We start from the raw sequence: 14,665 nt of genomic DNA, 5'->3' as shown, positions 1-14,665 counted from the left end.
AAGATACAGCTTAAAAGCAGAGCTAATTTTTATAAATGTGTAAAAACAGTGAAATCTCAAAACTCATAAAGATGAAAACTACAAATCAAACAAATGTAACCATGGCATTCATTTCACTTGTTCCTAAGCTGGGTGAGAAGAGACAAGGCCATGCGAGCTGACGCGTGAACACATGAGAACGTGCGAGAACGTATGAAGGGCGCCGCGAGCTCCTACCTACCGCTGGGTGCCCATAGCCCCAACCTCACCTAGAATTGCGATCTCGGTGTTTGTCTTTGGATTTCTTTTTCTTCTTTGATTTTTTGTGCTTCTTCACTTTAGGCTCTTCTAAGGGATCCTTTTGTAAGCTTCTCTGGGCTTTCTTTTCTATGTGACTGTCATTATTTTCTACATCATCGAATCTCCTTTTCCGTGACTTTACATTATCGTGTTCATGAAACCGATCAGAGAGGTTACAACTGTTGTCTTCGGCTCCGAGTGCAATTTTGTCATGTGAGAACTTCTCGGGGTAGAGGGGAAGGGGGTCGGGCGGGCCTGCTCGGGGGCTGCTAAGATGGTGCCGTACCTTCTCTTTGGCAGCCACCTCATAGTCCTTGCGGCTCCTGTAGTAGTCCTTGTGCAGCCGGCCATGGCGCTGCCCTGCTCTGTCGGGCTCACGGCCTCCAGGGAAGGGCTTCCACTCCCGAGCCTCCCTGGCTGTGTAAGGAGCGTACCTGTCGTGGTAGTACCTGCACTTGTCCCACCTCATTTTATCTGGGTAGTATTTCTCCCGGCCCCAGATGTGTTCACCTTCTGCATGGTGGTACCTGCTCCAGTCCTGGTCAGATCCGCTTCTATTTCGAGAGTGGTGGTAGCTGTACCTGACCAGAGAGTGGCGTTCGCCAGGGCTGACTCTGTCACCATGGTTGAGGTGGTGCTGGCTCCCGTTGCAGTGCTCTGTGGTGTAGCGGTCCTGTCTGGACCGCTCTCGGACATAGGAGCGGTGCTTTCTATAATAACGGTCCTCAGTTTTGCTCCTACTTTCCTTTGCGTGTTCTCCGCTGGAAGAACGAGCCCTTCGATTACGATAATGTCCTCGATCGACTTTTCTTAGGCTGCTGATCTTTTCCTTAACTGGAGAACGATCCCGGACCTTTTGTCCCACCTTACTTTCATCACATCTCTCCGCACGGCTCTGCTCAGCATCCCCTTCTGAAGGATCTCCTGTGGTCTTGTCTGGCTGAGGAGAGGGCAGCCGCTCGGCACACACGCCCGCACTGTTGGGACAGTCTTCCGCGTCCTTGCCTCCGTCTCTCCCCAGGTAAGCCAGGATCGGACACTCACGTCCATCTTCTGAATGCGCCAAGGGAGCTGGGCTCAATTTCTCCACAGTTTCCGCTGACACCGCGTCCTGTGGACTCTCGACTAATGTCCCTTTTACATCTAGGGATGGTTTGCTCTGGTCATCTGTTAAGTCCCCAGGGTCACACGGTTTAGAAATCTGATCATCGCCTAGGGTATTCTTGTTGGTGTTACAAAGAATGTTGATACCGGACGAAGATTCATCAGGTTTTGCTGAACTGTTTTCAGAGACTTCTTCTTTGGTAGATACGACGCTGGAGTCAGGAAATGACAAAACCTTCTTTAACTTGTTGCTCAGACTCTCGATTGTCTCCAGCTTCTCTTCGGAATCATCAGAGGGGCTGCAGGCCTCAACTTCCATGTCCTGCTCCTCGGGAGGGTTTTCCTCAGCTCCAGGTGTACTGCAGGCCCCCCGAGAACAAGTAAACAAAGGAACAGTTAGGGACAAATACTTTAAAACATTTATTACTAAATATTTTACACCTTTAAATATATTAGGCTTATCATCTCTGGAAACTTCAAATTTTCTTTCCTTCATAAAATAAATATAACATTTTGTATTGAGCCTACCTACCCCCATCCTATTTTTCAGCAACAATAATTCTGCAGTTCTAGGTTCTTCCTGTTTCCATAAATACTTCCAATTCTTCTTAATACCTAAGTTTAAACAAAAAGTCGAAGGATGACAGAGCCTCCTGCTGTTCCCCTAGCTCCCTTTCCTTGGAATTTCTCTTAGAGCCTCAGAGACAGAATAGCTACCTGCAAACAGAGCCAGCATCTCCCTGCATTACTGATAACTGGTGAGGAATCACTGAGGCTTCGGAAAAACTCTCTATAAGTTAACTCTGCCCTCGATTGTTGTAGTTTTGTTTTGTTTGTTTTTTTTTTTTTTTGAGACAGAGTCTTGCTCTGTTACCTGGGCTAGAGTGCCGTGGCGTCAGCCTAGCTCACAGCAACCTCAGACTCCTGGGCTCAAGCGATCCTTCTGCCTCAGCCTCCCAAGTAGCTGGGACTTCAGGCATGCGCCACCATGCCCGGCTAATTTTTATATATATATACATATATTTTTAGTTGTCCAGCTAATTTCTTTCTATTTTTTAGTAGAGACGGGGTCTCACTCTTGCTCAGGCTGGTCTCGAACTCTTGACCTTGAGCAATCCACCCGCCTTGGCCTCCCAGAGTGCTAGGATTACAAGCGTGAGCCACCGCACCCGGCCTGTTGTAGAACTTTTGATACATTCTCACAGATAATGAGAACTGCCAAGAAACAATAAAAACCTTATGGTGGTCTCCACTTGTTAGAGGGAACATATCTAGGGGAGACGACACACACCAAGTCAACACCAAGAAGCCACCTAGAGCATGCACAGGGACTCTCCAGCAGCATGTAAGACTACACGTGCTTGGGCACAGTCCATACGTGGCTTTGTTTATATGACCATCCATGGTAATTCTCATGCACATTAAATCTGAGGACCACTAAGCTAGACCAGAAAAGAAACGAGAGGAAAGTCACTATGCAAATGACTGAGCATTCAAGCTCTTCTATCTTTAAGTTAAACTGGGAATGAGTGTTCTTTGCCCACAGGTTGACTGCACTCCATGTTAATAATTAAGCTTTCCTAACTGGGGTTCTCAGTGAGGGTACCCCACCTGCCAGGGATCCTTCAGGGGCTGCCACAGCAATGGGAAGCTCCACCGAACTACGGGCAAGGCACAGCCAGCAGTCCCACATGTGAGGGAGTGTCCCCACTCCCACCAGTACTGACGGCCATGGGGGTGAAAACCCCAGGTAAAATATTATTGGCACAGTTTCCACAGACACTCAAGTTTCCAGGAATACACCTACTATGTAAATCTAGAGACGGTGGTATTATGATGTGGTCAGAACTTCACCAAAAGCTGTTCACCTTGAGAATAGGACATCCCAATGGTACTGAGCATGCCAATGCCAGGCCACATTCTGAACTGTCCTGCTCACAGGCAACTTGTGCGCAGATGCAAGCACCAGGCTGCGTTACTGTACTTTGCGGCAGAGCAGTCTTGCCTGCTTCTTTGCATATTGAAACAGCTATCATTGCATTATAAATTCCTTTCCTTTTATTCCTAACATTATAGTTAGGTCAATATATTGATTTTTTAAGAAACTGTGGAAGGAGGTTATATTACCTGTGAATTTAATTTCAGAATTCTTTATAATTCTACAAAGTACAGTCATGTGTCATGTAAAGACTGTTGTCAGTCAACAATGGACTGCACGTATGATAGTGGTCCCGTAAGATGATAACGGAGCTGAAAAATCCCCATCGCCTAGTGACCTCATAGCCATTGTGACATTGTATCATAAGGCATCACTCACCTGTTTGTGGTGATGCTGGTATAAACACACCTACTGCACTGCCAGTCGGATAAAAGTCTGGCACGTATGATTATGTCCAGCACACAGTACTTGACAATATAATAAACAACTACATTACTAGTTTATGTATTTACTATACTTTTCATCATTACTTTAGCATGTACTCCTTCTACTTATAAAAAAAAAAAGTTAACTGTAAAACAGCCTCAGGCAGGTCCTTCAGGGTGTATTCCAGAAGAGGACATTGTTGTCATAGGAGATGACAGCTCCATGCATGTTACTACTCCTGAAGACCTTCGAATGGGACAAAATGTGGGTGTGGAAGATAGTGATTTCGATGATCCTTGACCCTGTGTGGGCCTAGGCTAATGTGTGTTAGTTTTTAACAAAAAAGTTAAAAATTTTTTTAAATAGAAAAAAGCTTATAAAATAAGGATATGAAGTATTTTTGTACAGCTGTACAATGTATTTGTGTTTTAAACTAAGTGCTATTATGAGTGTCAAAAAATTTTTTAAAAATTAAAGTTCTAAAGCAAAAAAGTTACCGTAACCTAAATTTAATTTATTATTGAAGAAACAATTTTTGTTTTTTTTTTTTTTTGGAGACAGAGTCTCCCTCTGTTGCCCGGGCTAAAGTGCTGTGGCATCAGCCTAGCTCACAGCAACCTCAAACTCCTGGGCTCAAGTGATCCTTCTGCCTTAGCCTCCCAAGTAGCTGAGACTACAGGCATGCACCACCATGCCTGCCTAATTTTTTCTATATATATATTTTTAGTTGTCCAGATAATTTCTTTCTATTTTTAGTAGAGATTTTTAGGGGTCTCGCTCTTGTTCAGGCTGGTCTCGAACTCCTGACCTCGAGCGATCCTCCCGCCTTGGCCTCCCAGAGTGCTAGGATTACAGGCATGAGCCACCACGCCCAGCCTGAAGAAAGAATTTTTTTATAAATTTAGTATAACTATACAGTGTTTATAAAGTCTACAGCAGTGTAGAGTAATGTCCCTGGCCACTCACCACTCACTGACTCACTAGAGCAAGGTCCAGTGCTGCAAGTGCCATTCACGGCAAGTGCTCTACACAGGTGTGCCATTTGTTATTGTCCACACTCTATTTTTAGTGTCCCTTTTCTAGGTTTAGATGTGTTTAGGTACACAAATACTTACCATTGTGTTACAGCTGCCTACAGTGTTCAGTACGGTAAGGTGCTAAACAGGCGTGTAGCCCAGGCACAACAGGCCGTACCATACAGCCTAGGAGTGCAGTAGGCTGTGCCATCTAGGTTAAGGACACTCCAGGGTGTTTGCGCAATGACAAAATCCTCCAACGACGCATTTAGAGGTTTGTATAAAGGATACTCAGAATGTATCCCTGTCATTAAGCGAGGCATGACTGTGTTTGCTCCTTGGTAGAGCTGCCACCCCTTCCCTGCCTTATAACCTTAATATGTCCTCACATGCTTGTTCATCATGGAAAACATTAAATGAGACAGTGCTTGGTATCAAATTCAGACATATGCCAACAACATCCCTAACCAGAAAAGAAGCTATGTGGGAGAAGAGAACGTCAGCTTGAGTTTCATCAAGTTTTCATGGACTCAGTCCCACATACTAAATTTTTTCTTTAGTCTTCTGAAAAGGCAAATAAACATATTCTTTAGATTATGTTAAGTCAAATCATTCCAGGATTCCAAATGTTCACTATGACTTCTACGGAGTTAAAATGCTGAAAGATCCATAGGCACTGCTGGATTTCCTACTATGCAGTTCACTTCCCTCTAACTTTTTCTTGTTTTACCTGGTTTCATCCATCGAGGCTTTCACTGCATTGCTAAGTTTGAAGGTCTCTAAGATGTTGTCTTCTGGGAGAGATGGCAACAGAGCAGGCATCAACTACAATAAAAAACAGGTATTTTAACTCTAGATGCCAACTGCATGCCTCCTGAAATCCTGCCAAGAGAACTGCCATAATAGGGACTCAAAGCTTGCAGCCCCCGCTCCCACCCCGCCTCACCTTTCCAGGAAGACCATTTGCTTTAGAAAAGGGATTTTCTGAGTGTAGAGCAGGCTGGACTTGGCAATCGGCATCATCAAATGGCAGACCATTTTCTTTCGGGTCACTGTCTACACTGTTAGCACCATTTAGGGTAATAGGTTCTTGGAGCTCATGCTGTGAGACCTCATCATCTTCAGCACCTTGGCTAGGAGAGAGGGAGCTCGAGATGGCACTGACACCATTCTCCTTGCCCAGCCCCTTGGGCTCCTCGTCAGACTCTTCGGATGACTCAGCGCCATAGGGAACCAACACGCTGGAGTTCAGCTTGGACTTGCCATTCATCACAGGCTTGGAACGGGCTTCACTTGGGGTAGTAAGTTTTGTTACTTTGCTAGAAACTGACATCATAGATGTAGTCGAGGTAGACTGTATTGCAGAAGAATTGGTAATGGTAGAAGAGGGAGCAGGCTTGTTAGGGTTCTCCACAGAATTGCTATGAAGGTTAGGCTGAGATGGGCCTTGGCGACCAGGCAACTTGTTGTGAATACTGATAGTGATCTTCTGCTTCTTGGGATGTTCTGGGATAACAGAAGACCTGTTAACTGCCCAGTTTTGAACAGAAGTTGAAGCATTAACAGGACTAGCCATGTTGACGTTGGAATTTCCATTAGAGCTTGACATGGAACTGCTTGGTGTGTCTTTCAGTGGTCCAGTCCCATTCAGGTGAGGTGGATTCTGGAAGGAAGAAAACCACAGCCAGGTCAGAGCTCCAGAAACTCAGTCATAGAAACAGAATCCATTTTGGCTTATGGGCCTTCCCATTTTCATCCTTTTCTTTTTATGACTAACAAGTTTCACATACCTAGAAACGCCTCCCTGTTCTTTCATCTGTTCCTACCCATGCATACCTTTCCTGTACAGGTCCTAGTCTTCTAGCAATTAATCAACAAAGAAAACAAATATGTTTGTCAGAATACAACCCTGAGATCACATTCTTTCTGTTCCAAATATGACAGGCATGAACAGGCCCCTTGGGCATGCAGTCACATAGGTTCTCCTTGGTTGGGTTTCCTCGGAGCCCACACTGCAGACAGAAGGAAATGGCAGGAAGCAGGAATCACAACTGGCCTGGGACTGAGGGAAGACAGTCACATGACGTGGGCAAAGACAGAACTGAGGCTGCTTCAGGTGCTACTGGCTAAGCCATGACCTCACCATCGCCGCCACCACCACCCTGGGATGTCTCTGAGTTCTACGCATGCAGTTCTTTTGCTCAGGTTCCCACTACTGTTGCCACACCCATGGTGGCTCAGGGTGAAAGCTGGTTTACAGATGAATTGTGTCTGACCTTCACAATGTTTTCTCAAATATCTGAATTAGTTGCTATCTTAACATTGGAAAGCTTCATGATCAAAAACCAACAAACCGAACTCTTGGAAAATCAATGACAGCTGCCCCTTTCCACAGGGCATGTACTCTCCGTTGTGCCAGCACCCTAAGGTCACTCTGAAGTGGGGCCCAGCTCCAGCCTATCGCCTTCCCAGCTCAAAAGGCATTAGATTTGTGACTCCTATTATAACTCAAATACTGTCTAATATCCATTTTAAAAAAGCATACAACTAGGCCGGGCGCGGTGGCTCACGCCTGTAATCCTAGCTCTCTGGGAGGCCGAGGCGGGCGGATTGTTTGAGCTCAGGAGTTCGAAACCAGCCTGAGCAAGAGCGAGACCCCGTCTCTACTAAAAATAGAAAGAAATTAGTAGGACAACTAAAAACATATAGAAAAAATTAGCCGGGCATGGTGGCGCATGCCTGTAGTCCCAGCTACTCAGGAGGCTGAGGCAGAAGGATCACTTGAGCCCAGGAGTTTGAGGTTGCTGTGAGTTATGCTGACGCCATGGCACTCTAGCAAAAAAAAAAAAAAAAAGCATACAACTAGATAATTTGTATAATTCAAAACAAACTGAGAAGTCATTAAGATTCTATAGCACAAATGACACAGACTATTCTAAGATGTGGACAACTGTATACAATCACACATGTAAGTCCGGCCAGACTTTACAATAAAGGGCTTAAATAAACTTTTTTGAGAAGAAATCCAATTGTATATGAGGACATAGCAACTACCACAATGTTAACTTCAGATTTTGAAGGATACATTTTAAAAATTAATACAAAGATTATATCCTCCCTATGAAATGTTACCTTCATCATGTGAGAGGGAAGCTGTGGTCCAATGAACCCTGCCGCGGCCTGCTTGTTGTTGACGACCCGCTGACTGATCACTGGGCGGGGAGAGGACTGGCCGGGGCTGTGGGCGGAATGAGCGAGTTCGCCTCCGTTTTTCACATCGTGGGACCTGGATACAGGGAGAGTGATGTTGCTTAGGTTAACACAGGACATTTCCTTGGAAGACATTCATTTACAAATTCAATAGCACTTAACCCCTTGGGCAGAAAACTGATGGAGAAATGGTACTTTTATGCTCCATGGTACGGAGCTACACACATTCTCTCCTTTAGGTTTAGGTTAATGTCAGATATTCAGATCAGAAAACAGGGTATCTGGGTAAACACTATTTTCTAACTGTGTATTCTTAGGATGCTGCTACTTGAAAGGTATTTTTCTATTTATATTTTTCTAATTATAAATATATACCATTGTAGAAAATCTGTTGTGTCCAGAAGAGTTAGAAACAAAATACTGTCCCTTAGCTTGCCCCTCAGAGGGAGCGCCTCTTCCGGTTTAGTCAATTACCCTCCATGCTTTGCCCACATGGTTGTTTTCAATATCAGTACTTAATATTTCAAACTGCTTTTCTTCCATATATATTCAGCACTTCCTCGAAATTAAAAAAATGCTTCATAAAAATCACTGTTAAGCTGTATAATATTTCAACACTGGATATGGTCATTCTGCCACTGTCAGACATTTTAGGATATTCTTAATTTTCAGCTATTAAAAAGGGACATGCTGAAGCACACATCAGATTTTTTCCAAAAATGGAATTAGCAAGTTGGGGTGTGCAGCCACAGCAAGACAGATGCGAGCACAGGCCGGCCCAGGCCTTGGCCAGGAAGGTGACTGACCGGCTGCCTGTGCTCAGTGGGTGGAAGGTGGTGGCTGTGACCACAGCAGGTGCTCAGATCCCCCTTCCCAAGGTCTCCACTCACTGCCACCAGTGCCCCCAGCCCACTGCGTTTGTGGCCAGCAGCAGAAGCCCACCCTCCTCAGCTATGGCCTTGCAGTGTTAACCCACAGAAGAGCTGGAAGCGAAAGCAAACTCATAATCCACACTCAGAAATGACCTTCCTCACTCTCGAGGTGCATGGCAGAATTAATCTTTAAGCTACTGTTTTATAAAAAATAACTAACATTGAATTTTTCTTTTTGGGAGAGACAGGGTCTCACTATGTTGCTTGGACTGATCTTGAACTCCTGACCTCAAGTGATCCTCCCGCCTTGGCCTCCCAAATGCTGAAATTATAGGCATGAGCTACCACAATGCCCAACCTTGAATTTCAAAATATTGATGAGAGAATAAATGAAATAACACAAAATTTGACAATCTGTTTTCATGTCAATACCTGATATAAAAGAGCACATAGGCTTGTTGACTAAGTACCGATCTAATATCACTGGTAGATACGATGGAGTCATTCATTTGATACCAGAGGCCATTGCTAGCCTGCAAAAGAGAGATAATGACATTTAATTAGAGAAACATGGAACGCAGTCAAGAGAAATATAAAAAAAAATGGGCGTTCACATTTTAGCTGTGAAAGTCCCACCTTTCCCAAGAATACTAGTGCTGTCATATAGCATGTATGTGGCAATAGCTATTAGCAAGATCTGGACAGCTTACTTTGATGTAGCAGAAGTAATGGCCAGCGTGGCAATTAAAGCCGGTGTGTACCAGCACTGCATACAAGACATAGATAATCGGCTCTCCATTTGGTTGAGACATGTATGGCCGAATATCAAGATACTCAGGGTATTTCACATCCTAAACAGAAATGGAAAAAGGAGAAAAAAAAATCATTTCTGAGGGCATAGACTACTCTGCATATTCGAGTAAGGGCATTTAGGGTCTCCCAGGAGGAGACCCATAGGCCAGTGCACCCTGTGCTATTCTTACAGAAACCTAACACATTTCACCACCTTTCAAAGGACACAATTAACTGGAAGGACACCTGAACCTAAGTGTATTTAAGGCCATCCCACTGCAATTTGTATTGCCTTTGAACAGGTAAGAATCCACATTAAGTGAATTCTTCAAATCCATCAAAGGAGATAGGAACAGAATGATAACTCTGGACACTGGTCATCACTTATTTTTAATACTTCAGGAATGGATGGTTTGTTTCTCTTACAACTGAAATTTGACCACTTTGAATCTTCGGAAAGTAGAAAGAAAATGGGAAAATTCAAGTCCCGGACTTCGAGTCATAGCAGTGAATCATGATGGCACCACTACACTCTAGCCTGGGTGACCAACAAGACCCCGTGTCTAAATAATTAAAAAAACAAACAAGAAAAGAAAATGGGAATATTCAGTGTACTGCCAATCAGACAACAAATGAACAAATAAGAAAATGAACTTTAATGAAAAAGTGACAATATCTAGCCAGGAAATCCTCTTTGGATTTCAAATAACACAAGCTCTATGTAACCCCTCATTACCTTGGATACTAGAAAACTGACTATAAAGCCTAAATGCAGACAATTGTTTCCAATTTTATCATTAGAAAGTCTAGCCAGCTAAAGGATATAATAAAAACATACACACTCAAGTGCATATTCCAAATTCCCGACTCTATTCTTTGACCTTTTTTTCCTGCTACCAAATAATGGAAGAACTTAGAAAATCAGTCAACAAAAATTGTTCAGTTAGGTTGTTTACAACCCTTAACAGCTACTGACACTTATGCCTTGAAAGGCTCAACATAAAAGATTATTAGTATCATCTACATACCTTAGCAATTTTTCCACCAGTAAAATTTGCAAATCGTTTCAGAGAAAGCGTAAGAACATTAGAGGATCTATGTATAGTGAACCTCTTTGAAGCTGTAACCATCTTTTTACACCTTGAAATAAAGAGAAATAAAACGTTCAGAAGATTAATGCATATATTTTCTTGGTATTTTAGTCTTTCCCTTGTTATTTTTCTCAAACATTCTAAATTAAGTTTCCAAAAGGACACTAGGTAAGAAACACCAGTCTTCAATCAACAGTGAATATACTGAAATTAAGAATACAAGGGCCGGGCGCAGTGGCTCACGCCTGTAATCCTAGCTCTCTGGGAGGCCGAGGCGGGCGGATTGTTTGAGGTAAGGAGTTCGAAACCAGCCTGAGCAAGAGCGAGACCCCGTCTCTACTAAAATTAGAAAGAAGTTAATTGGACAACTAAAAATATATAGAAAAAATTAGCCGGGCATGGTGACGCATGCCTGTAGTCCCAGCTACTCGGGAGGCTGAGGCAGGAGGATCGCTTGAGCCCAGGAGTTTGAGGTTGCTGTGAGCTAGGCTGATGCCACGGCACTCTAGCCCGGGCAACAAAGTGAGACTGTCTCAAAAAAAAAAAAAAAAAAAAAGAAATTAAGAATACAAGGAGAAACTATTTAATTAGCATGAAAGGAAAGGATGACTGGACAAGTCTGAAAAATCGAGCCATGCATGTTATGAATAGGGCTAAAATTAGGTTAATACATGTTTCTCTCAATTCAAAACAAACTGAAAAACTAATAGATTTTCAGGCTGGTATAATTATGTGAAAACAAAGCCCTATCCAGATACAAAACGAAGAAAAACAAAGATTAGAAATACCCATGAAGTTTATAACAAAGGAGAAATCCCTATGGTCTTAGAGAGAAAAAGGGAGCCTTCTTCCCCCAAAATAAATTGGACAATAAAAGATTACCTAAACTACCAATCTACAAAGTGGAAATCTACTTAAAATATATGAAATCAGGCTTTTTAAAAACAGCCTCTCTTGATTTCATGGGGAAACATATTAATGAACAATCAAAATTAGAGGTTTCTAGAAAATACTACCCCAAACCCTAGATACCCACTGTAAGAGGGAAAGATCCTTAACTATCCTGGGGGGAAGTGACTCCCCATTCCACCTCAACCCTTTCACACAGGAAAGTCGAGGTAAATGCTGCTCAGCAGACATGTCATCCTAAGCAGCACCTGCGAGGCAATACTAACTCATGGTGCGTGGACGATCTTACCTCTCTCTCCTCCCACCAAATCTGCCCAATAATGATGTACCAGTCTCCCAAGGGCACACAGTTGCACATCTTGAAAGAGTGTAAACACTGAGACGCTGCAGGCCCTGGCCTTTGGAAGACAGAGACCCAGTGTCTTCCCAGATGGTATCAGAAGCTAAAGGCAACCTAGAGGGGACAGTCAGCACACCAAACTCTTTCACATCAAGCCCCTCTGCCACCCCCACTGGAGCAGCCAGCAGCAAAAACCAGCAAGTCACCACCCATCATACTTGCTGCACTTGTACGCGTTTTCTCCATCAAGCTGTTCCGGCTTCACAAATTGCTCCAATGCCTTGTTAACACTCTGAACAGCCTGGAAAGAGAAACAGCATAAATACCACATTACCACACACTGCCATTTGTTACAGAGACAGAGACAGAGACAGACAGAGAGAGAGAGAGAGAGAGAGAGAGAGAGAGAGAGAACAGAATACTCAAAGACATAAAAGCAAATGAGGAATTTTTATGTAAAAATAAATTCTTCCTTTATTATAGCCATCTTTACACATCAACACATCGAATTATTTCCCCTTGCATTAAAAAATGAGCAGATTAACATGAACAAAACCATCTGAAGAGGATGCTCACTGTAGCTTTACTTAACATAGCGTAAAACTAGAAGCAAACCACAAATCCACCAACAAGGATTCAGGCATATAAATTATGGTCTATCCATTTGCTGGACCACCACACAACTGCCCAAAGAACACACTTATGCAGAAAGGTCTCCAAGCAGAATTAGACACAAACAGCAAGTGGCCAGACATTAGGCATAATCTCATTTTTAAAAAAGTAAACAATATATTTTGAAATAGTATATCTCAAATCTTTAAATAGGAGTTTAAAAAGTGCAAGCAGCAAGACAGTCTCTAAAGAATAATGGCCATCTATGTTTGGCTAAAATAGGCATCAGAATCTGCCTTTATTAAGATTTATTAAGTGAAAAGTCAAAGTGTGACTTTTTCTATTTTTTTTTTCAGACAGGGTCTCGTTCTGTTGCCTGGGCTAGAGTGCAGTGGTGTCATCCGAGCTCACTGCAACCTCAAACTCCTGAGCCCAAGAAATCCTCCTGCCTCAGCCTCCTGAGTAGCTGGGACCTCAGGCACACGACACCATGCCTGGCTGATTTTTTCTATTTTTAGTAGAGATGGGGCCTTGCTCTTGCTCAGTTTTGTCTCAAACTCCTGACCTCAAGTGATCCTCCCACCTCGGCCTCCCTGAGTGCTAGGATTATGGGCATGAGCCACTGCGCCTGGCCATTTTAAATGTTTTTTATAACGCCTACTATAAAGTTTGAATAATCACCTCCAAATAAAACTTTAGCACATTAAATTTTGCAACTCATATTCTTTAACAAGTGTAGTCTAACTTATAAATGAACTATAAATACAAAAAGTTATATAAAATGACATTTTTTAAACTTAACCACCATAACAATTACCAAACTTACCTTTATCTCCAAGGTTATATCGAGATATGGATCAAAAGTATCTGAAACGCCCTTGCAATTTAAACATTTGACTGAAATAAAAATCAAATGCAAAGGATAAGCAAAGTGTCATCATTATAGCAGCACCAACTACTGAAATGACAAAATACCAAGTACTACTTCCAAACTAAAAATTAAAACAAAGTATAATTTTTATCCAATCAGATTGGACAAAAAAATTTTTAAATTAATACTACACACAATGTGGTGAAAGTGTCATGAATCTGGCCCCTCATATGCTACTGGTTGGCATATAAATTGGTATAACTTCTTAGAAAGAAATGACAGTATTAAAATTTGAAATACACACACCCTATGATCCAGAAATCCTAAGGCTAAGAATTTATCCTGCATATGTACTTCTACATAGATGTAAAGGTATGTGTACATGGATGCTCAATGAAGCACTGACGGTAATAACAACAACTGCAACAAAATAGAAACAACCTAAATATCCATCAATAGGGGACTAAAATAAATGGAATACCACCATAACTGTGAAAGACTTTGTTCAGCCTATGTGTGCTGTAATGCAAAAAGATTGCCAACATTAAGAGAAAAATTAAAGCGATATACATAGTATAGTCCCGGTTTGCTCACACACAGGAAACGACTGGAAGGATATACTACAAACTGGTACAGGGGTTGCCTTTGGGGAGCAGGATGGGAGTCTGGGATGCAAAAGAGATGTACTTTTCATTACTAACCCTTTCCTACTGTTTGCAATTTTTTAACCACATTCATGTATCACTTAATCAATTTTTAAACAAAAATTTACCTCTAGATCGTAGGTATCCTCCAAATATCTGACAAACAAACGTGGTGGCCTGGGTGTGTCTGTCTAATCTGAAAAACAAACAGTGATGTGAGAGAAGAGTTCTGCAAAAACTACAGATGCTATGACCAGATTTTAAAAGCATGTACAAGCCCAGGCACAGTGACTCATGCCTGTAATCCCAGCACTTTAAGAGGCCAAGGCAGGAGGATCACTTGAAGCCAGGAATTCGAGGCCAGCCTAAGCAATATAGCAAGACCCCATCTCTATAAAAAGTAGGAAAAAAATCAGCGGGGTATGGTGGCACACGCATGTAGTCCCAGCTACTCAAGAGGCTGAGGCAGGAGGATCCCTTGAGCCCAGGAGTTCATGAGCTATGATCGCATCACTATACTCCATCCTGGGCAGTATAGTGAGACTCAATCTCTTTAAAAA

At 42.7% G+C, this 14,665-nt stretch overlaps 1 protein-coding gene across 1 annotated transcript in view; it reads right to left on the bottom strand.

The window, feature by feature from the left end:
• The window catches only part of USP42 (ubiquitin specific peptidase 42), a 32,195-nt gene that overhangs the window by 5,343 nt on the left and 12,187 nt on the right, over positions 1–14,665 (bottom strand). The window contains exons 4-13 of the mRNA XM_012638899.1: positions 14,234–14,296; positions 13,417–13,487; positions 12,197–12,279; positions 10,667–10,778; positions 9,557–9,697; positions 9,279–9,379; positions 7,897–8,050; positions 5,711–6,427; positions 5,495–5,589; positions 249–1,742 (exon numbers count right to left, since the gene is read on the bottom strand). Of these exons, the coding sequence (XP_012494353.1) occupies positions 249–1,742; positions 5,495–5,589; positions 5,711–6,427; positions 7,897–8,050; positions 9,279–9,379; positions 9,557–9,697; positions 10,667–10,778; positions 12,197–12,279; positions 13,417–13,487; positions 14,234–14,296 (3,031 nt within the window). The remainder of the gene's footprint in view (positions 1–248; positions 1,743–5,494; positions 5,590–5,710; positions 6,428–7,896; positions 8,051–9,278; positions 9,380–9,556; positions 9,698–10,666; positions 10,779–12,196; positions 12,280–13,416; positions 13,488–14,233; positions 14,297–14,665) is intronic.

Source organism: Propithecus coquereli, unplaced genomic scaffold, assembly GCF_000956105.1.
Source record: "Propithecus coquereli isolate 6110/MARCELLA unplaced genomic scaffold, Pcoq_1.0 Scaffold137, whole genome shotgun sequence".
Taxonomy (NCBI): Eukaryota; Metazoa; Chordata; class Mammalia; order Primates; family Indriidae; genus Propithecus; species Propithecus coquereli.
The sequence above is the reverse complement of the archived record's forward strand: the minus strand, read 5'-3'. Positions and strand labels throughout refer to the sequence as shown.